Consider the following 23,757-nt stretch of genomic DNA (forward strand, 5'->3'; position numbering starts at 1 on the left):
ATTCATGACTAGATTTACTTAAATTTCCATAATAAAGGCCTAAGGGAAGAAAAGGCATGTCTATCCCCAGGCATAAATACTATTAATATCAGTCTATGCTGTTGTATATCATGAAGTCCAGCGTTCAGCTAAGAATGGTAGACACATAAAGAGCAAGAAAAAAATACACTATCAAGAGAAAATCAATTAGAAGAACTAAATTCAGATATAAATGCTTTAGTGGAAATTTTGATAACATGGTTAAACATATTGGGGATTTTAGTAGAGAGATGGGACACTTTAAGAAAGATTCAAATGGAAATGCTGGAAATGAAAAAAACAGTAATAGAGGATGAATGCCTTTGATGAGCCTATCAGTAGAGTTGACACAGTTGAGGAAAGAATGAATGAACTTGAATATAAGTCAATAGAAATTACCCAGACTAAAAGAGAAAAAGAGAAGAAAAAAAAATAACAGCATTTAAGAGCTTTGGAGAAATCTTTTTTTTCTTTTTTTTTTTAAGATTTTATTTATTTATTTGACAGAGAGACAGCCAGCGAGAGAGGGAACACAAGCAGGGGGAGTGGGAGAGGAAGAAGCAGGCTCCCAGAGGAAGAGCCTGACGCGGGGCCCGATCCCAGAACTCCAGGATCACGCCCTGAGCCGAAGGCAGAGGCTTAACCGCTGTGCCACCCAGGCGCCCCAGAGCTTTGGAGAAATCTTAAACTGTATAATATATGTCTACTAGAATCCTAGAAGGAGAAGAAAAATGAGGCTGAAGAAATATTGCTAAAGTGATGGCCATGAATTTTCCAACTATAAAGAAAAATATCCAACCACAGATCCAGGAAACTCAGAAGCAGGATAATGTCAAACATACACACCCTGACCTACCACCTGGATCTCCTAGATGAATCACATTCAGACTCTGAAAATCAGAGAGGATATCTTGAAGGCCACCAGAGTAAGGCATTACCTAATTTAGAAGACTAAAGAAATCTAGCAGACATCTCATACCATTTTGCATTCTCACCCACAAAATTAGTCCCTTTTTTACATTCGATCTCACCAATTTTGTGTTATCAAAGTTTTGATTTTTTTTGCTAATCAGAAGAAAAGTGGTATTTTAGTATATTTTTTAAAAATATTTATTTATTTATTATAGGAAGAGAGAGCACAAGCAGGAGGGCCAGAGGGAGAGGGAGAGAGAATCCCTAGCAAACTCCATGCTGAGTACAGAGCCCGATGTAGGGCTCGATCTTAATGACCCTGAGATCAGGACCTGAGCCAAAATCAAGAGTCGGACATTCAACTAACTGCACCACCCAGGCACCCTTCAATGTAGTTTTAATTTGTATTTTTGATATGTATTTTTCTTTTTCTTTCCTTCTCTTTGTTTCTGTCTTTCTATCTTTTTTAAAGATTTTTTACTTATTTGGGAGAACGAGAGAGCAAGAGCAGGGTGGGGCAGGAGGAGGACCAGAGGGAAGAGGGACAAGCAGACTCCACACTGAGCAGAGCCTGACATGGAGCTCGGTTCTCACAACCCTGAGATCATGGACCGAGCTGAAACCAAGAGTCAGTGCTTAACCGACTGAGCCACCCAGGCACCCCTTTAATTGTATTTTTCTTATTGTGAGTGAAGTTGAACATCTTTTTGCATATCCATACAAACCATTATTTTTTCATATATCTTTAGATTTTTCTTATGTTGCTTGTATTTTTAGATATTTTTTAATGTAATTAAATTTTGCCAGTATTCCTTTATTGCTCTTGCATCTTGAATCATAGTTAAGAATGATATAAAGAAAAATTGTCTATAACCAGGTTATATGGAATTTTTTTCTGATATTTGTAATGTTTAATTTTTTATATTTAAGTTTTTGATCCACTTTGAATTTTTTGTTTGGAAGCTAGAGTGAATCAGTTTTATCTTACAACATTTGACTATCCAATACAAAGAAGTCAACTTTTTCCCTACTGATTTGAGATGCTGCTTTTGTCATACACGCACTTCTCACAGGCAGTTGGTCTATTTTTGGATTTTTCATTTCATTAGGCTATTTGTTCATCTGCCAGTACAATGGTGGTTCAATTATAGAGGCTTTACAAAATGTTTAATAGCCATAGCTCTTTTTCATTGCTCTTGCTGTTTCATGGTTTTTCTAGATATTCAACTTTCTAATCAACTCACCTACCTCCACAAAACTTGGAAGTACTTTTATTATATGTAAATTTATAAATTGCTTAAGGCAAATTTAGTGCTTAAATTATTGAAGTATGTACTTCATATGTTCTTTACCTTCCTCCAGTCCAAGGACACTGGAACAATAATGCTAAAATTTCTCCTTCCAACTTAAATGCTATTTATGTCATGTATTTTTGCTGTATTTTAAAGCCCAGATGAGATTATTTCTTCATGGTGCCAAAATTTGTAGCCTATATAGTCACTAATTTGCATCTTAGATCCTTCTTACTAATTTAATTCCCTATCTCTTTGAAAACAGTTTCTATTTTTCTCTGGTTGTTTATACATTGTTTTTTGTATTTGATGTTTTATGGTTTACTGTGATAAGCTAGGTGTAGACTTGTTTTTATTTTATCCTTGTGGGATTTCCTGGGCTTCCTAGATCTGAGGGTTGGTATTTTTCACCAAGTATGAAAAATTCTGGTTTTTGTCTTTACCTCATTTCTCTCTTTATCTCTTTTTTGTGTGTGCAAGTATAATTAGACATCTTACACATGTACACTCCATTCCCTGTATCTCCAGTTCTTGCTTGTATTTTCTATTTCTTTTTCTCTTTACATTATATTCGATATTAGTAAGTGGATTTCTTGCATTTGGATAGTTAAGCATCATACTTCAGTGGAATTTTCCTATGGTGGATAAATACACAAATCCACATTCTTGTATTCAGGATGAAAATTACTTATATGCTGCAGAGACCCAAAAAAGAATAGCAATTCTTGTTATAACTACCAAACTACCAGTCTACTATGTGTGTCTTATTTTAAGGAAGTCTGGTACCTTATTATCATTTGTGACAGATGAGAAAATATAGTCTGACTTCCAAGCATCCTGATGACAGAACATAGTTTGTTTCATAAATAGGAACTGTAACAATACTCTAGTTATTTAAACTTGTATAACTTATAGCAGTATACTGATTGATGCAAGTTAAGTATGATTATATGGAATAATTTTTTAAATTCAAAGGCATGCTATTAATCATGTATTTGTCCCACTATAAATAATTTGTTTTTATAGAAATCATTTTGTTTAAGTAATTCTATTTTGAATAATTATTTCAGTTTATGTAAATGAACTTCAGTTAACTCATACTTGGACTAAGGTTAATTATAAATTGATTAGTGTATAGACTGGTAATATAAAATATTGTATTAAATATACATTATACAAACATTAAACATTATATTAAACATACTCAAAATTAAAAACGGATATGAACATACACTAATAAATTTTTAGAGACCCTTTGATGAATTTAGTCAGATACCTTAAAAATCTTCATAATTTAAGTGAAGAAAAATTGATGTCTTATGTTTTAACAAAACTAACAGTACACAGCAAAGTAGAACAACTCTATGAAGATCTTGTGTTTCCTCTTAGATTACTGAAGGAGGAACTTTGATGGCAATGTTAATAATAAAAATTAACAGTACTATATTATCAGCAAGCATCAGTAGCACTACCAGGGATTGTTCTAAGTGCTTTACAAAAGGTAGTTATTATTATTGTTTCTATTTTATAAACAAACTGAGGCATAGAGCTATTAAGTGACTTGCCCAGGGTTACATATCAAGAAAGTGGTGCAGCTGAGATTGAAACCCAAACAATTGTGGCTGTAGACCATGGGTGAGTAAAGGACCAGATAGTAAACATTTCAGGCTTACCTCATAAGGTTTCTGTTACCACTACTCAGTTCTGTCATGTAGTGTGCAAGCAGCCATAGCCAATATGTAAATGGATGGGTATGGTTGTTTTCTTGTAGTATCTTATTTATTTGAATATTTGGATATTTGAATTTCATATAATTTTTACCTGTCATGAAAAGTTATTCCAGGTTTTTTTTTCTTCTTCTTCTTTTTTTAAGTTTAAATATGGTTAACTATTCTTAACATGCATTATTCAACCGGCTATCATTGGGCCAGATTTAGCCTGTGGACAGTAGTCTGCCAGCCCTTCTCTAGACTGCTACAGATATTTTGGGGTCCTACTTCTATTCTGGACTCACCCTCCCCCATATAGAGTTTTCTTCCATGAGGGCTAGGTAACTTGATCTCTAAACATTCAGTTGATCCTTTATACTAGTCAATAGGGAGTACAATAGGTTTAAAACCTGAAGTTTCTACATCTGTATATAACCTAGAATTTTCCCCAGTGATTTCACTACCACATAAATACTTGTTGACTTCCCTGAAACCCTAAGGCAGAGCTAGTTAGATTTGTTTTTATTTACTCTTTTGTTTTTATTTACTCTTACTTTGCATGTAGTTTTAGTATTTTAATATCATTATCATGGAGTTGGGCCTTGTTATTGAGGTAGCCAATAGTGGGGCATGCACAGATCTCTCTTTTGTAATGCTGGCTCCCCGTTCATGTTCACATAATTCAGACATTATATAATTCTCCATATTTTATTGGATTCTGTACAAGGTCACGTGCGTCTGCATTCACATATCTAAACATACTCCATAGCACATTTTATTTCTACTAAAAACCTCTGTTATCTCTCCCCCTCTTTTAATACAACTAATTGCTCTACCAGTCAGTACTATCCGCTCAACATAATGATGCAATCCCTTTCCCTTCTACTTCATGCAAATTTAACGCCTATTTCAACAAGTTATAATATGTTTGTAAAGTATAATACTATGATAGTACAGAATCAGCTATATATTTGGAGAGAAGGGAGGGCATTTTAGACCAGATTCCTAGGTGAAATTGTGTAAATAGGTCTTGAGGAAGCAATAGATCCAAAGACCTTAAGAAATAGAAGTTAAGGAAATGGGGAGAAGCTTGCTATGATTAGAGAACATGAAATTTCTGATAAAAGCAGTGTGGGTCGAGTATAGTTTTGAATCAGACATAAAAGTTTTTATATCATGATAAGGAATTTGTATTTCCTGCTCTAGATTAATAATCTCAAATACCTAAATAGAATGGAAAGGGAATGATAGTAAAACAAATAAGCAGCTAGTATGTTGGAGAGGTGGACGGAGCCTGGCAAATTGGAAAAGAGGTTCATGTTGTTTAAAGGCAGTAGCTGCTCAGCTTATTTTGTCATAGAGAGATGCAAACCCTGTGTTATAGGGGTTCCTGTTTTTTAGCTCAGAGAAATCTAGATTTAATCTGAAGTAGCACAGTTTTTAAGTATTAGCAACTCACTAAAATATTTTTTTTAAAAATATTTTATCCATACAAAATAAGTGTGTTAGCTGAAGGTCTTTGCTTTAGATGGTACAATCCAAACAGCAGTTTGTAAAGTTTAAGTAGTCAAATCATTCTGTGTTTTAGGACGATAACAATGGCAGCTATATTAAACATGTACTTTTAAGTTTAAGTGTAGAATAGCAAGACTGGAGATAGGAAGGGTCTATTAGAAGTTTAATGAAGAAATAAGTCAAGCAGAGAAAGACAATTATCATATGGTTTCACTCATTTATGGAACATAAGTAGGAAGATCGGTAGGAGAAGAAAGGGAAGAAGAAAGTGGGGGTTAAACAGAAGGGGTAATGAACCATGAGAGACTATGGACTCTGGGACACAAACTGAGGGCTTCAGAGGGGAGGGGGGTAGGGGAATGGGATAGGCTGGTGATGGGTATTAAGGAGGGCACGTATTGCATGGTGCGCTGGGTGTTATACGCAAGTAATGAATCATGGAACTTTACATCAAAAACTAGGGATGTACTGTATGGTGACTAATATAATAAAAAAAATATTATTAAAAAAAGTAGTTTAATGGTGATGTAGATGTGAATTAATAGGGATAGTGAAGATTCCAGAGGTACATTGATGGGGCTTTTTTCATACTCAGGGATGGTAAAATGAATAATTGCAAAAGGGTTAATAGTGAAAAATAATTCTTTACATTCCTGGCCCCAAATTCTGTTTTACTTGTGTGGAGTCAACTGCTTTTACCAGTTTGTTGCATATCCCTCTAGATAGTTTGACAATACACATTGGTATTCATGTGCACCATATCCCCACCCTCCCTTCACACAAATGATAATGTAATTAATATATTAATATATTTCTGCATCTTTTCTTAACAGCGTATCTTGGAATTTTCCCATTATCTATTCATATAGATTTAAGTGTATTCTCACTAATATTCTCATTAACATTTGCATTATATTTCATTGTATGGGTGTATTGTACTTCATTTTCCCAGTCCCCTGTGGTAGACATTTAGTATGTTTCTATTCTTTTGCTATTACAAATCATTGTGCGTGCATATCCGTATATGTCTTTGAGCTAATGTGTGTATATTTGGCTGATTTAGTTCTATAAGTGGAATTCCTAAGTCAAATGATTATGTGCGTATTGTAAATTTTCTGATTTTACTGTGTTGCCCTTTAAAAGAGGTAGTATCTCTTACCGTCCCTCCAACAAGATATCAGAGCATATTTCTCTACATCAGAGCCATCGTAGAATATGTCAACATTTTCATTTTTGTAAATATGATGGAAAATGTATTTCATCTTTATAAATTTTTACTTGAGTAAAGTAGAACATCTTTTCATTTTGAAAAAAAGTTCACTTGTGTTTCTTTTCTGTGAGGTAGTGCTCTCCCAGTGTTTTACCAGGTTGTTAACTTTTTAAAAATCACTTGTTCAGGGGTGTCTGGGTGGCTCATTGGGTTGTGTGCAACTCTTGATGTTAGCTCAGGTCTTGATCTCAGGGTCATGAGTTCAAGCCCTGCATTGGGCTCCCCATGCCCAGTGTGGATCCTACTTAAAAAAAAATAATTAAGCTTCTTAATTAAGGAAATCAACAGAGATTCTTTCTCAGTGCATCATTTTGCTTTGACTACTTTTATGTTTTTTGGTCTGTTAACATTTAAAATTTTTAAGTAGTTAAAGTTTTATAAAATATGTTATGGGGCATGGTTATTATGTTATATTTAGAAGTTTTTGTAATTATTTTGTATTACTTGGGTCTTTTATATAATTTTTTAAAACTATATAGTCTCATAGTTATATCTGCATCCTAAAAACTTCATTCTTAGAGATTAATTTGGATTAAAGGCAAAAAGTGATTAAAAATACAATATTAAATAATTTGCATAGTTTTTCATGCTCATGATTAGCAAATAAGTCCTATTTCTTCCTGTATGAAATTATGAATTATTAAAGACACATAAAGTATTTAGTATCAATATTTTCCAAAAACAATTATTTAAAAAGGAGGAACCACAGATTTTTGGGCAGTCTGTCATGAGTGGGATAATCAAGGTAAGCCCAGAGTTTGAGAACCCACGTGTTGTTTATTAGATACCGAATTGGTGATATTGCTATAACATTAATGTTGGCTGAGAGTTTCACAGTGACTCTCTACTTTTCTTATACTTTTGTGTTAATTTTATCCATCCTTTTTATCCATCTGAAGAAAATTAAATTTTGAATTTTCTAAGGGGCCCATTGTACAAGGGTGAAGCTGGATCCATTTTAAATCATCTTGACATGTGTAGCAACAATTTTGCCACCTGTTATACCACTGCATTTTTTTTTTTTTTTGCATTGTGAACACTGGTAGGCATGAGTAATGTAATTGTTCATTCTATAGTTCTAGAACTTCAGTACATTTCTTTGTATTTTCTTTGAAGACACGTCTATTAAAATTTTACTAAAAATCTAAATGAATCTTAAATGCTCATTGTAATGATTCAAATCTGGCTATTTTAAAACTAAATATCTTATATGTTACATAGCTTTTATCTCTTGAGAATATTTTTAATTGGGGCAAAAAAAATTAAAGAAGCAATGAAAGTTATTATTCACATATTCTTTCTAGGAGCTTCTTTGAGTTGCTGCTGTTCTTTGGAAGAGATGAGTTTTATGAAGAGCCCTTAAAGGATATTCTTGGATCATTTCAGGTAAAACAGTTTATTCCTTCACATTTTGTCTACATTTAACACATGCCTTATTCTCCCTCTAAAAATGGTATATTTATTATTTATTGCTTGTAAGTTTTTATATTTACTAAGATGGCAGTCATTAGGATATTTTACTAGCAGAAAAAGAAGGTTCTTAAAATTAACTTCTAGCTATTATTTCTAAAAGCAGTTCAAATTAACATTCCAGTTCAACATTTGCTAGACCAGAGCTTGCTGCTACCACCCTTGTAGATTCTTAAGCACATCTTGCACATATACTCACACTGTTTATTGCTATAGGCTTTGGTTTCAAAGCCCCATGTAGAACTCAGCCCTAGTAAAAAAGGACTTTTCTTGCCTAGCCTAAAAGCAGGCTGCCTGTCCCATATCACTTTTTCCCCTTGACTGTATCCTGATTTTCTCATTTATTTTCTCAATAGCCTTCCCAAGATAGGAAGCATGGGGGGCAGGGGGGGGGGGCACGTGCTATATGAGAGGAGAAAGTAAATCCAGAAGGGAATGACAAAGATCCAAAGACGTGTAGAAGCAAGAACATTTGATCATTTGATCTTTTTACCATTTGCAGTCCCTAGTACATATGGCTCACTAATGTGTCCTTGTCATCTCATTATTCTCTGGGGTGGAATAAAGGAAGATGTACTTTGAGCTCCCTCTAGGGGTAAAGTGTTCAGACATCTTAACATTTATTCCTATTACGTGTTAGTAAAGAGAGGCTTATGGTCAACCAGGAGAATTGCTATCTATCTTTAGGAAGGAGATTAGCATAGTAACCAAAAAGTCATGCAGTGCTTTCTCTCACCTAGAATTTTTATTTTGTATTTATTGAAAGAGATCTTTTAGACTGAATTAAAATAGATTTTTATGATTGCTCACGCTGGTGCGATCATAGACATAAGAAAATTAGAGGCAGACTTAATTGGCTAAGATGTATCTAAAACTTCTTCACACTCAGAATCTGACTCTAGATTTGTTTTTCTACTCAGTTACTGTCTATTTTTCTATACTGTTTTGTCTTCAGTGGCATCAAAAGTGTTGATGAGGTAGCATTTCCTAAAGTAGTTGATAAAAGAACTAAAAGCCATTGGCACTGGGCTTTTAAAAGCTTAAGCTGGGGGCGCCTGGGTGGCACAGCGGTTAAGCGTCTGCCTTCGGCTCAGGGCGTGATCCCGGCGATCTGGGATCGAGCCCCACATCAGGCTCTTCCGCTATGGGCCTGCTTCTTCCTCTCCCACTCCTCCTGCTTGTGTTCCCTCTCTCGCTGGCGGTCTCTATCTCTGTCGAATAAATAAATAAAATCTTTAAAAAAAAAAAATAAAATAAAAGCTTAAGCTGGTTTTATGGTTCTGTTTAACCAGCTAGCTTTTGACTCCTGCTTCAGAGTATTGTCAGATTACGTTAATTGCCCTGTACCCTCCTCAAACTGTTTGCGTCCCACAAGTTAAAAGAGTGCTCTGGTAGGCTCTTGGATTTTATTCGGAGTCACCAATATACCCTTTTGCAAGTTTTTATGCTGTCTCTTTGAATGTCCATGGATACAGAATGACAGCTACATTGTGATCATTACCAGGCTGACTTGGATTCTAAGATAGCATTGACTATAAAACATATTCTGATTTTAGAATTGTAGAAATAGGGAAAAAATGCATCTTAGAATCAATAAAACTAGGTATATTGTATTAAACATTCTACTTTATCCATTCTTCTATTTAGTAAGGAAGTAAAAATACCAATTTTCTTTTTTTTTTTAAAGATTTTATTTATTTATTTGACAGAGATAGAGACAGCCAGCAAGAGAGGGAACACAAGCAGGGGAAGTGGGAGAGGAAGAAGCAGGCTCATAGTGAAGGAGCCTGATGTGGGACTCGATCCCATAACGCCAGGATCACGCCCTGAGCCGAAGGCAGGCACTTAACCGCTGTGCCACCCAGGCGCCCCAAAAATACCTATTTTCATGGAGCTTACTTACATTCTTTTTTTTTCTCTTAAGTTTATTTATTTATTTTTAGTAATCTACACCCTATGTGGGGCTTAACTCACGACCCTGAGATCAAGAATCCTATGCTTTTCCAACTGAACAGCCAGGTGCCCCATTATGGAGCTTACATTCTAATTAAAGTCTGTATTCTGTATTTAAAACTTTTTAATTTTCCATTCCATTTTTCCTTTGACACTTGTGTTCTTGGCATTCCATTCTTGAATTTTTACTAGGCATATATTTATTAAGTTCTCCAGTATATGCCAGGTACTAAGCTCTGGGAAAAAAAGTAGTAAGCAAAACCAGAACAACCCTCCTGTTGTGGAGTATAATGCTAGTATAGAGACAGAAAGACAATAAATCAAATCTTCGTAAATTTAAGAGTATTTTAGGAAGTGACAAATGACTCACAGGAAGATGAAGCAGGCCAGGGAGATAGGGAGTGCTGGCACGATGGTACTGGGGAAGGAAATTTCAGTTTTAAATGAGATCGTCAGGAAATGCCTCATGAAAATGTTAACTGAGCACTGATAATGGGAACTGCTGAAGTGTTTGTAGAGTAGATGAGAGACAATATTTGAATTATGTTTTAAATGTGTGAAATCATAACATCTGTGAAGGGATTTTTTTTTTTTTTTTTTTTTTTTTTTTTTTTGAGCAGGGTTTCCTTTCAGTTTCAAAATAATTCCTCAGGGAAGAGTTCTTGATTTTGTACCCTTTTCTGTCTCCTGCTCAATTTCTAAAACGTGCCCCTCCTTTTGTTCTCTTTTGTTTTTAAAATTTCTACGCCACTTCTGCCACTTTTGTTGCTATGGCTTCTTCCTACTTCCGCTTATTTCTTACTACTCTTGAGTTTTCTCAGGCCTCTAACTCCTGCCTTCTAGGAGAGATTTCACCACCTTTCATCCTCCATTTTCTGAACTGAGCTGCCGCTATTTGGTACTTTCAGGCCTGTGCCCTTGGGGACCTGCGAAGGGCCCACATGTAGTCCATCATGTATAGTTCCCTAAACTCTTGCATTTGCTAAGGTCTTGTAAATTCCCCAGGCTTTGACTTATCTTTGACAAAGTCCAGTGATTATCCCAATGTCACTTTTTGGAATGTTTTTATATTTTCTAATGTAAACCCTATTTCCCCAAGTGGTTAATTACTATCCATCTTTCATAAAGATTTATACCAACTTAAGATCTTGCACTTTCTCCTCTACCATAAGTAGGATAAACATAATGTTGCTTATACTTTAATGTACCTGGGAATCTTGTTAAAATGCAGATATTGATTCAGTAGTTGTGGGGTAGGGGCCTGAGAGTCTACAATTCTCTCAAGCTCAGAAGTGATGCCTGTAGTGCTTGTCCCGGGACCACAACTTGAATTAACAAGGGATTAATATTCTTTGCAGAATTTGAGTTAATTATCCCTTCTGTCAGATTGTAGGCTCTGAAATCATACTACCTGGATTTCTGTTTTCACAGTAAAACCAAAACCCGGCCCTTAAGTTTATTCTTAAAGTTACTCTTTTCTTCAGTGAATTTCTGAATCTTCTAAAATCTGAGCTACTCAAGTAGAAATTTTAAATCTTGTTACTGACTGACTATAATTTTTCCTCTACCTTATTCCAAAAGGAAATTTCATTCTTAGAGCCAGATGTTCCATTTGCTGGCTTCTAAAAGCTTGCTTTCTTAATTTTTGTCTTCCAGTAATTTTTCTTTACCTCAAAAAAAGATGACGACACATTGCTTATATGATGAACCTACCTCGTTATTATTTTTAATCTGTTCATTGGTGAGCTTTCCATAGGCTTGTGATTGAATTCATACACTAGGTCTCCAAAACCCATTAACGTGATTAAATCAGATTCCCAGTGAAATGGTAAAAATAACATGAGAACAAAATTTCTTATGAATGTTGGAAACTAGGATCAGGATCTGTATGAAGCCCTCAGGGATGAATCTATCTCAAGTGATAGGCCAAACAATACTTGGTTAACTGAATGTGATTAAATAGGGGAAAGAGAGGGGAGGCCTACCAAATGCTATCCAGTAATGACCCCTACCCCTGTCAGCTTGTAATAGTGGGGACTGGAAGAAATACCAGATGGTGGGGTATTAGGTGTATGGCCAATCTCATTCTTGTTGGTGCTTCTTGAAAGTGCGCCAGGTGTGCAGCAGAGCCCACAGAACAGGAATACTGATATGACTAAGCTATCAATATTAAAAATGGGGTATGTGGCTCTCCATGAAAGCATTCCTTCCATTGAGAAAATGAGAGTATGACCCAAACTAAATGCAGCCTGCCCCAATATCCAGAGGTTAGAAAGTTTTGCAAAGAGGTATGGTTGTCTCCCACTGTAGCTTCCTCTTTCTGCCTCATGGGCCATTGATCTAACAAAGTAAACTTACAACCTTTTCCCTTCTGTCTTGGTTGAGCTTAAAGGAGTCAAAGAGACCTATTTACCCATAGTAGAACAGCTCTCTGTTCCAGATATTCTAGGTAAAGATTCATAAAGAGATTAATGCCAGTTACCATCAGTTACATGGTTAAGATAAAACAGCTAAAAAAAGGATCAGTTTTGTTCTTTCTGTGGTTGAGCTCAGGGTATCCTCTATGAAACTGAAAGTGAAATCGTAAAGAAGGGACCATCCAAGAGAATGTATGGAGTTAAAATATTGCATGGAAATGAAACTACTAAATTAAAAGTAGGCGATCAACAGCAGATTAGCTCCAGAAAAAACTCAGTGAAGGAAACAGATCTCTAAAAATGTATTTTCAGTTCATAGTTACATGCAGCCATATCTTATTGTAGTCTTCAATTTTCAGGATAAAGGAAAGTTCCTACAGATGCAGGACTCATGTAAAACAGGATTCTCACAAAGGAAAAAATCAGGCTAGCAATGAACTTCCCCATTGTAACAAATACCAGAATAAATAAATAATGTCTGTGGAGTTTTTCAAGGGAAAAAATATTATTTAATAATACAGCTGCCAAGCCCTATAGTTTATGAGAGAGAGCAAAAGAAAGAAATAGTCCAAATACTAGAAAAACAAAACAACTATAAGTCTTTTATCAGAAAAAAAAAAAAGTATGCCAGCTGATTTAGAAATGGTCAAAACAAAGAATTTACAAATGAGTTGTTATAGAACTAAAAAATAGGACTGATGTGAGGAAACAAGTAAAAATTAGTAGACTATTGTTAATATGGCTGTAATGAAAATTCTTTAATGTTAGAAATGATTCTGGAAAAAGAAAATACAAGCACATAGGTAACGATATGGAACTAAAATCTCAGATTATAGATTGGATGGCGGTAAGGAGGATAGGGAAGAATCAGGTATATTTTGGGGGCATTTAAGCTGAAGTAACCATATAGAGTAGTGCCATTCACTAAGTGGGCAGTGATTATAGGGGGAAGAACAGGATATAGAAAGAAGATAACTTCCATTCCAGGGGCGCCTGGGTGGCACAGCGGTTAAGCGTCTGCCTTGGGCTCAGCGCGTGATCCCGGCGTTGTGGGATTGAGCCCCACATCAGGCTCTTCTGCTGTGAGCCTGCTTCTTCCTCTCCCACTCCCCCTGCTTGTGTTCCCTCTCTCGCTGGCTGTCTCTATCTCTGTCAAATAAATAAATAAAATCTTTAAAAAAAAAAAAAAAGATAACTTCCATTCCAGACAGAGTTTTAAATATCTTTGGAACATCCAAATGCCCAATGATAGATAAATTGATGGGTCTATATTTGTATCTTTCTTGCCTTTATTTAAAAAAAAAAAAAAAAACCAAGAACATGTATTACTTTTATAAATCAAGAGAAAAATAGATGTTATAAAGCCTCCAATTTAGGGGGGGAAAAAGAAGACCCTGGAGTAGTCAGCAAAACGCTAACCAATAATCTAAAAGCCTTACTGCTAGAGCTCTGCAGTTGTTTTATTTAGTAAGCCTGCCCTGACCTCAGTGAGCACTCTGTCCTCTCATCCCTTGGGGTCAATGTATAATTCACAAAGATCTTTTTTGTTCAGACTAGAAGTAGGCCTTAGTTAAGCTTTCTTTCCTGAGACTGTAGTCTGTTTTTCTTTTTTTTTTTTTTTTTTAAGATTTTATTTATTTATTTGACAGAGAGAGACAGCCAGCAAGAGAGGGAACACAAGCAGGGGGAGTGGGAGAGGAAGAAGCAGGTTCCCAGCGGAGGAGCCTGATGTGGGACTCGATCCCAGAACACTGGGATCACACCCTGAGCCAAAGGCAGACGCTTAAAAACTGCGCCACCCAGGCGCTCCTGTATTCTATTTTTCAATCTGCTTGTCCTTCTTTGGATAACTGGGGGAAAGCAGATGGGAGGAGATTGGGGATACAACCTCCCAAACAGCAGGAGGCCCAACACTATTTTATTGCGATAGCATCGTAAAAGAAGAGCAAAAAGAATCAAAAGTAAAAGAACCAGCCACAAGAGAGGAATTTAAATAAATTGTTACGCCCATCCTATTGCACTGGGGCAAGTGTTGATTTTCCCTAAGGAGTCAGAGTGTGTATTCCTTGGCATTATAACCCAGCATACTTCCCAGATTTTATTTTTAGCTAATATGAAGTTTAAAAGATTTGTTTGAGAGAGAGCGTGTGCGTGAGAGAGAGTGCACATGGGGGAGAGGAGCAGAGGGAGAGAGAGAATCTCAAGCAGACACCCCACTGAGCACTGAGGGTGGACCCCAGTGGCGGGGATTGATCTCACAACTCTGAGATCATGACATGAGCTGAAATCAAGAGTTGGACACTTAACCGACTGAGCTACCCGGGCACCCCTAAAATGAAGAACCTACTTTCTACTAAAACCTTCTGGACTATGTTTCCTTCCTAGACCACTTGGAATAAGCTGCCCAAAGACTTTATTTGGTAAAGTCCTAATCATGGTATTCAAACCACCTTTGTAGTACTGGTTAAAATGCTTTTAGAGGATATGATCATACCAACTTAATAATATCAAGACATTTTGAGGAGCGGTTTCAAAATTGTGTTCGCATATTCTTCTCTGACAGAAGTTCTCTCCTGTCTTTGCTTAATTCCATTTTGACTGCATAGGATGCCACCACCCCCTTCCCCATCACAAGCTTTTCTATTGTTACTGAAACACTAATTCCTGTGTATTCTGTCTGTGGTTTGATAAGACTCTCCAACTATGCTGTTAGAGCTCATGGGCAGAGGCTACTTTCATCCCTGCGTGTCCAGCACTTAGTCTTAGCCCCTCGTATTGATAGGTTTGCCAACACAAACGAAGGATAAATAAGTCCATAGGCATTTCTTTCTTTAAAAAAAAAATCCCTCTTAGAGATGGATCATCATTGCTGAACTCTAAAAAACAAGAAAAAATGAGGTATATTTTCTGAAATTTACCTCATGGTCCATTGGTTACTACTGTACAGTGAGATGAGGGACAGATCAACAAATGCATTCATGGGGTGAAACCACTGAATATTTATTTGTGGATTTTACTTTGACAGTGTGTAGAAAAAAGAGAAATAGAAGTCTGCTTAATTGAGAAAGGTATAAGGGAAGAGATTTCACTATCTATGAAAGAAACATGCTTGACAAGTATGCCACATATTTAGCACTGGGAATGAAAAAGACTGATGTTACAATTAAAGCTTCAGATTCTGAAATCATTTTATAAAAATTGTATTCCTTAGATAAATCTTGTGTTGAAATGGGTAAAGCTTTGATATTTTTTCACTGTCATTTATATGTTTGAAATTGTTACTCCTATTAATAACTCTTGTATATTAGCACCTCAGAAATATTTTCACTTTCTCTATTATTTTTTTTAAAATCTGAGATAGAAACACTTTAGCTCAACTGTTGAAGTTCTATAATCACTTTGAAGAGATTTAAGAGCCAGAGTTATTTCAAGCATAATACAATAAATAAACTTGAGACAGTTAAGCCCCAGGGATCAAGAGCAAGCTCCAAAAGATAAGGCTGTCAGCATCAATAAGTTGCAAATCTCAGGAAAGGCTGGTATACCCTGACACATGGAATGACAGTCATCTCAAAAGTAGGTACTGAACATTGTGCATTGATAGTTACTCATACCATAGTATCCAACTATAAACAAAGACCTTATGTTCTGAGCATCTTACAGTTTTGTGTTGTTAGGAGCAGGCATGTAACTGTCTTCAAAATCAAAATTTAATTGTAGATTAATACTTTGAAAATAGCTCTGAAAGCACATCAGGGTCATTGAGGCATTCATTGATCACTGAAAGATGATTCTATAGTGTCCTAATACATAGCTAGAATTATAAGCATATTAGTGCTTGAAGTAGTTTATGTTTTCCCAGCTAAAATACTAGATCATAGAAAATTTGGCTGTAAAGAACTGTAAAGGTCATTAAATCCATTGTAACTTTATTTATTTTTTTTTTTTTAAAGATTTTATTTATTTATTTGACAGAGATAGAGACAGTCAGTGAGAGAGGGAGCACAAGCAGGGGGAGTGGGAGAGGAAGAAGCAGGCTCATAGCGGAGAAGCCTGATGTGGGGCTCGATCCCATAACGCCGGGATCACGCCCTGAGCCGAAGGCAGACGCTTAACCGCTGTGCCACCCAGGCGCCCCTATTAAATCCATTGTAACTTTAATACATGATAAAACCAAGGACAGAGATTCATTCATTCATCCATTCAGTAATATTTATTGGAGATTAACTTGCCCAATTTGTGGCATTGCCAGTACTGTGACCTGTTCTCTTGACTAACTCTGTTGCTCTTCTGCTGAATCAGATTTTATATTTATTTCTTTGTGTGGGAACCTTTACTCAAGTAAATCTTGCACACACCTTAATTCTGCGTCACCGTCTGTCTTATAGGTTAGAATCATAACAATAGCACTTCTCTGTTGGCCGTATTATTTCCCTCCTGATTTAAAAATGTTAATAATAGGGTTGTACTTTTCATTAGCGTGACAATCACCAATTCTGAAATTTGGTTATGCTCTCAGTTGAAGGTTTTGCTCTACTTAGGAGTGGCTTCCCCTTCAGATAAAACTCCAGTTGATAATTTAGGTAACATTTACATTTACTACTTAAGATTTTTTCAAATGTATAAAAATGTAATCGTGTTTATTAAACAGGGAACAATTACTTATATTTTTTTCTAAAGTTCCCAAATAGGGCATCTTAAATAGTTCACTAAGTACATGATTCTAGTTATTTTTAAAAATCAAATTTATGTAATTTATAGGCATTCATGAATTTTTATAATTTTGAGATAATTGTTTAATCCAATAATCCCTTATTTTACAGATCAGAAAATTAAGCTCTGATGGAGTTGAGGTTTATAGAAGTAGAACAAGGGCCTAAGTCTTACTACCTTCAACCAATATTATACTTATTCTATTCTATGAATTGAAATAATCATGTGTTTGCAGTAATGTAGTTGTCAAAACAATAGGTTTAAAGAAATTTTTTTTAAGTTTTATTTATTTAAGTAATCTCTAGACCCAACATAGGGCTTGAACTCATGACCCTGAGATCAAGGGTTACATGCTCTTCCAACTGAGCCAGCCACGTGCCCCTAAAAAAATGTTTTATTTATATGGCTATCTTAATAAAATGCTTTGTGATCTAACATTTTGAGACCTTCCAAAGACTTACTGGGGAGAGGGAGGAAGAAGAAATTAATGTGGTTATCTAAATGATAGCAGATGAAGGCCTATACTAGAGTGTAAACAGTAGAAATAACAGGAAGAAGCACATCAAATAAAGAAAAGTGACATAATATTAGGATCAATAGAAGACAGTGAGTTTTATATTTGATTCCAAATCCAATGTAAAAACAAATAATAGCTAAAACCAGGAATCTCTAGACTTTTGATAGGACAACCATCCAGGCTTTAAAAATATATATACATATCAATACATGTATATTTGTTATTTATGTACATATACTAATATTATATACATTATAAAACATAAAAACACTTTAAAAAGATAAAAGTAAAATCATGTTTTAACAGTGTAAAAACTAATGACAGCAGTGTGACTGAATGTGTTTATTTTGAAAAATGTTAACACTTGGTCATATAGTAATTCGTAGTCTGATTTTAGGTTCAGTTTTTGATACTTACAGCTGTCATGGGTGAAAAAGACACCTTTGGTAGATGCAAATGAAAAAATCTTCTAAACTATGATACTCAGTTTTAAATTCCTTCCACCAAATTTAAAGTGGTTGAAATTTGACTACTAAATTTCTGTTGTTACTGAAATCAATGTTTTCTTGATACTAACCATTTTTAACATATGAATTGAAAACCTAATAAAATGCTGCAGTTGAAAGGTTTTTCAATAAAAAATTCTAGTTTAAGTTTTTTAAGGGCACAGATACAAACATTATAGGTGACATGCTGATTTTTGGCAACAGCAAACATGTAAAAATGCAAACACTTCCAAACATTCATTTTAAATTATTTTCTCCATAAGAACTTTCTTTTGAAAAGCAGTAACCTTCTCACTGTTACACTGTTTTCTTTATATGGACAAACTCAGAATGCTTATTTTTCAAAAACATTAGGTAAATATTCCTTAGGAACTTACCACAGAAAAGAACAGCAAATGTGTGATGTTGTCTTTTTCTAAAAGAAAACTACCTAACATCTTTAAATTTTACAACTTGTTGAAATGCTTTGCTTTAAGATAACCAATGAAAGTGTGATATTGACCACATTGAAGACCTTTTTAAAATATTTTTGCTTTGATTTATGCTATAATAGCTTGTTTTATGAATGAATTTGACATGGTATTCTATAATTTTACTCTGGAACCTGCATTTCATTCAAAATAAGACAAACACTGCACAGTGCTTCTGATTACACGGATTTCCATAAAACCCTATTTTAATTAAAAAGTTAATTATTGAGAATTTATCTTCTCTGGTATACCTTTCCTTTCTTGGCTCTGTTTGAAGAAGCTTTTAATTACCTAAGAAGCAAGATGTCAACCTTTAATAATACAAGGCCTCCTCTTACATGATAAATACCAGAGTGGACTGGTACTCATTTTCAGTACTGCAGAAGGAATTAAGTTTATTATGGATTGAGGTAGCTAGTAGAGGCTTCTCAGGGAAAAGTAGGACTGTGAAAAGATAGGAAAGGATTTAGAATGGCTTATGGGAAGGTTTAGAAAGGTTTATAGGAAGTTGAAGGAGAAAGAGAGTGATAATGAGAAAAGCATAGCAAGACAGTACCTGATGAATCTAAGAGACAAGGAAGAGATGGATTCATGTACACTAGGTGAATGAGTTAGGAAGGTACATCCAGAGGTCCTTAAATATGAGGTTGGGGCATTAAGAATTTTATGCTATTAAAAAAAGAATTTTATCCTATGAGCTGCCAAAGAGTTCAGATCAAGTATACAGAATGGCCAGAAAACTGGTCTACAGCTTTGCAGACATGTTGAGGGGCCAGTTCTAAATAGGCAACAAGTTCAGGGAAGAAAATTCTCCTGAACAAAACATTAAGCCCATACCACAATAGATTCTGAAAGAAGAGTGAGGGAAGGAGTTTTGTCTTCTCTCTACCTTTGGCAAAAACACAATGTTGAATGGAAGTTTCTGAGGAAATTATGGTTAGCACAGTGTAGATGACTTACTAAAGAATTAGGTTAATATACAGGTCCAAGTTTTTAAGTGAACATTCTAAAAAATATATAATATGTATATACAGAAAAGATAAGTTGTGAATTCTATAGTGGTTTAAATGCTTCCTTTTTCACTTTCAAGGCTTTTAAATTGCATTTCATCCATAGAAACCACTGTATTATTTAAGGAATGAGGAGCCAAAAGATATTTACAGACTGATTTGTTCTCTTTCATCCCATGTCTTTTTAAATATACTACAATGACAACGAAATCTTCATTTCATCTCTGTTTCCTGTCTAAAGCTATTTCCCATAAAAGTGGTCTCCGGAATATGGTGCCCTTGACTCAAGAAGTGCACATACACAAAAAACCAAAACTCTACCTTATAATTGTTGTCTCAGAAAAATGAACTTAAGCTAATTGATGAATTTTTAATAGAATGGTTGATAGGAGTACAAGTATGTAATTTCTAGTATTAGCATTTATGAAAGTACACTCCAAATGTAGAAGGTACAATTAAAAAGCATGCCAAAGTTAACTGAGGGGTGGCAGTTATTAAATATACAGTTTATCGGAGCTTTCCTCTAGAAATTTTGATTTAGTATGTTTAATTGGTGCCTGGGAATCTGTTTTTTAACAAGACCTCCAAGTATTTCTTACTCTTCAGCCACATTTAGGAAATTACCAATAGACCTATTGCACCGTATCTTGACTTAGGCCTAAGTCCAGTTATAGGGCCCACAGTGCTAATGGCTGTATGATTGGTACCTTACCTACTATAAGACAGCTAGAAGGATGGGTTGTCCAAGAGCTCAGAAGCAAAGTTAAAGCTCACCAGTGATTCAGGGGCCAGCATCCAGTTCACCTTATCTCTTATGCTTTTATTGAACCAAAAGCCAGCGTACAGTAGTTAAATTTTAGGGGTAGCAGTATGTGTGTCTAGAGTAATTTAGAAGTTTACCTTTAGCTTGGAAACTGATGATTGTTTTAAATCATAAGTTGTTACCACAGATTGTTACTATGTTCCATGTGTTTAAAACATATCATGGCTGATCAAAAACTTTATACCCTATTTTTATGAATGCTATAACATGCTGACACATGGAAATGTAGAAATTAATTAATTTTATGCTAAGGCATTTGGGTATGCTAAGATAAACTATCCAAATTGTTAAAAAATACTAGAAGAAATAATAGCTAACATTTTAAAAGTGCTTACTGTGTGCCAGGCACTGTACTAAGCACTTTTCAATACTTTATATTTAAACCTTACAGCAATCCTGTGAAGTAGGTGTTTTTAGTATCTATTCTGCAGATGAGTTAACTGAAGGAGCACGGAGAGGTTGAGTAACTTGCCCATTACTTATACAGTTTTTGTTTGCTTGCTTGCTTGCTTGCTTGCTCATTTTAATTTGGGAATACTCTAAATAACTTTTAGAAGATACTTATTTTCAGGTTATGACTTCATGATCCTTTGACTTCTGTGACTAAATGATTCTTTATCTTGAAACTTGGTATTTCTTCTGCTTTGTTCTCTTATAAAACAAATAAAACCCCTTTTTGTGTTTAAAGAATAAAAAGTGGCATATAGATACCACTTTGTAACATTCAAATGATGGAAGAACATGACATATAAAAACAAAGTGTTTATTGCCACTTTGAATATGTAGCCTGGTGATTTTTGTCATAAGATTTGTAATGATGTATTGTTTTATACTGAAGCTTTGCTTTATAACTGTTACTACGTTTTTAATGTCTGAGGGATTTTTTGAGCACAGAAAGAAATTTTGGCAATTGTTTGTGCTTTAATTGATGTGCAGTTTATTCAAATTTTTAACATTGCCAATTTCAATATCTAATTTCTTTCCTTAAGGCTGTAAGCTCAGTGTATGCATTTAAAAAAATAAATCTAGTCATACCTTCACTAGGCCTTCAGTTAATCTTCTAAAGTTATCTAATTAAATTCCTTGAAACATTTTCAAAAACAACAAAGGTGTATAATGAATTAAAAAAGCATAATCAAACAATTAAATTTTATAAATCTAAATCTAATAAATCATATTTTTAAATTCATTCGGCCAAGTTCTCCTAAATATTAAGATTTGTTTACAAGCTTAACTTTGTTACATAATTCATACTATAATCACGAGTCTCATATATACATTCTCTAAAAACATTTCAAACATCTTTTAAAAAATTCCCAGAAAATGCATAGACAAATTATCAGTTAATGCCCAGCTTATCAATACATCTTCATTTTAAAACGAATGCAAAGTTTTCGTATTAGAGGTTGGATTCATTCCTTCAGTCTGCCATTTCTTCATCCCAAGACTATAAATCTGCTAACAAAACAAAATGCAACAGAATTTCTATCTTCCAGCCTTTTAGCACAACTCAAGAGTATACATTTGGGATCAAAGCAAGGGACCTGTGTCTGTCTGCCAACCACAGTCTGTATTGGCCAAGGACCCCTCTACCTCCTTTTTATAGTCAGGCTCTTGCTTGCCATTGTTAACCAAAGTTTTACGAGCCCTCACATAAATTTAACTGAACATTTAAGTTTTACATTTTTGCAACCTGGTTCTTTTCCTAGAAATGATGCATCCTGTTAAGTTTTTCCCTTAGGTTTTGCAACCTGGTTCTTTTCCTAGAAATGATGCATCCCTTAAGTTTTTCCCTTGGGTTACACTTCATCCCTATTATAATTGGATTTTCTAAGTCCAATTATGTAAAAACTCTGTAACCTTTGGCATTAAAGCCTATTTGTGTACTGATGGGGTTTTGACACCCTACTTAGGTTACTATAGCAACCCTTTCTCTTTTATAATTTAATAGCTGCCTCATTGACCATCAGTCATTTTATTGACAAGGATGATCAAGTTTAGTTTTTAACCCCTTTAAATTCACAAAGCCAAAATGATTTTTCTCTCCTAGGAATGCCAGAATCACCTCCGCAGATATGGAAATGTGAATCTGGAACTGGTGACTCGAATCATTAGAGATGGTGGCCCATGGGAAGATCCAGTGTTGCAAGCTGTTCTTAAAGCCCAGCCAGCATCTCAGGAGATAGGTACTTCAGGAGACTCAAAATCAAAACCAACATTTGTGAGAAGCAAGCGCAATTTCATTTCTAACTAGAGCAGTAATAGTGATTTTTCTTTGAATAAGAGTAATGTATTTTCACATGAAATGTGTTTAAATTGTTATACTAACCTGGCCCAAGAATGACTTTTGACACCAGACTAGGTACATTTATATCCAGTAATTTCCCATTTATTCTAATGGGAATTCAGAGTGTGAACACTTTTACTATCCAGATGTTACTTACAGAAAGTTTGTTTTCGCCATTTGTTATATTTTAAAAATCTATTTAAGTAGGAACAAACTTAAAAAAACACCCTGCTTAAGCACATGGACTCTCCCTTATACAGGAAACTCTGTGAAGGCTGGAACTCTGCCAGTTTTTATCACCACTGCTGCATATCCTATACCCAGCCCAGGGCCTGGGACAGAGTAGGTGCTCAGTATAAGTATTTGTTAACTGAATGAATGACCACATGATGAATGTGTTAAGTGAATGAGTGACTAGTTGAAGGAATAAGTAAATTTCAATTCCAAATACTCTGGAGCAGTATTTCCCAAACTTCATCCATTAATAGATGTTCCCCTTAATGCCCTTCGTACTTCTTTGACATCACCTCCTCTTCAACCTAGATCCACAGTGTTTCCTGTGGGCCAAAATTTCCTTTTGAGGCAAAAGGCTCTGTCAGTTACTTCTAGTTAATTCTTTTTAAAAATGTTTGCCATATTAATCCTGAGCCCCAGAACATTTTCGATCACCAAACTTAGAATGTAAACTCAGCAGTAGTATAAGCAAAAAAGTATGGAAAACATTTGAAACCATGGAGAGCCCATGAAGTGCAATTATAAGATGGCCAGAGGGAAGAGACAAGACTTCCTAGCCTTGGAACCATTTAGACCTTGGTCTGGTGAGGATACTTCACACCACATATTATGCTGAGCAGGTTAGGATCTTTCCATTTGTC

At 35.1% G+C, this 23,757-nt stretch overlaps 1 protein-coding gene across 1 annotated transcript in view; it reads left to right on the top strand.

Moving 5' to 3' along the window:
• ZNF654 (zinc finger protein 654) overlaps nt 1–23,757 on the top strand; it is an 84,667-nt gene that overhangs the window by 39,277 nt on the left and 21,633 nt on the right. Inside the window, exons 3-4 of the mRNA XM_008704557.2 lie at nt 8,021–8,102; nt 22,646–22,781. Of these exons, the coding sequence (XP_008702779.1) occupies nt 8,021–8,102; nt 22,646–22,781 (218 nt within the window). The remainder of the gene's footprint in view (nt 1–8,020; nt 8,103–22,645; nt 22,782–23,757) is intronic.

Source organism: Ursus maritimus, unplaced genomic scaffold, assembly GCF_017311325.1.
Source record: "Ursus maritimus isolate PB19 unplaced genomic scaffold, ASM1731132v1 scaffold_4, whole genome shotgun sequence".
NCBI lineage: Eukaryota > Metazoa > Chordata > Mammalia > Carnivora > Ursidae > Ursus > Ursus maritimus.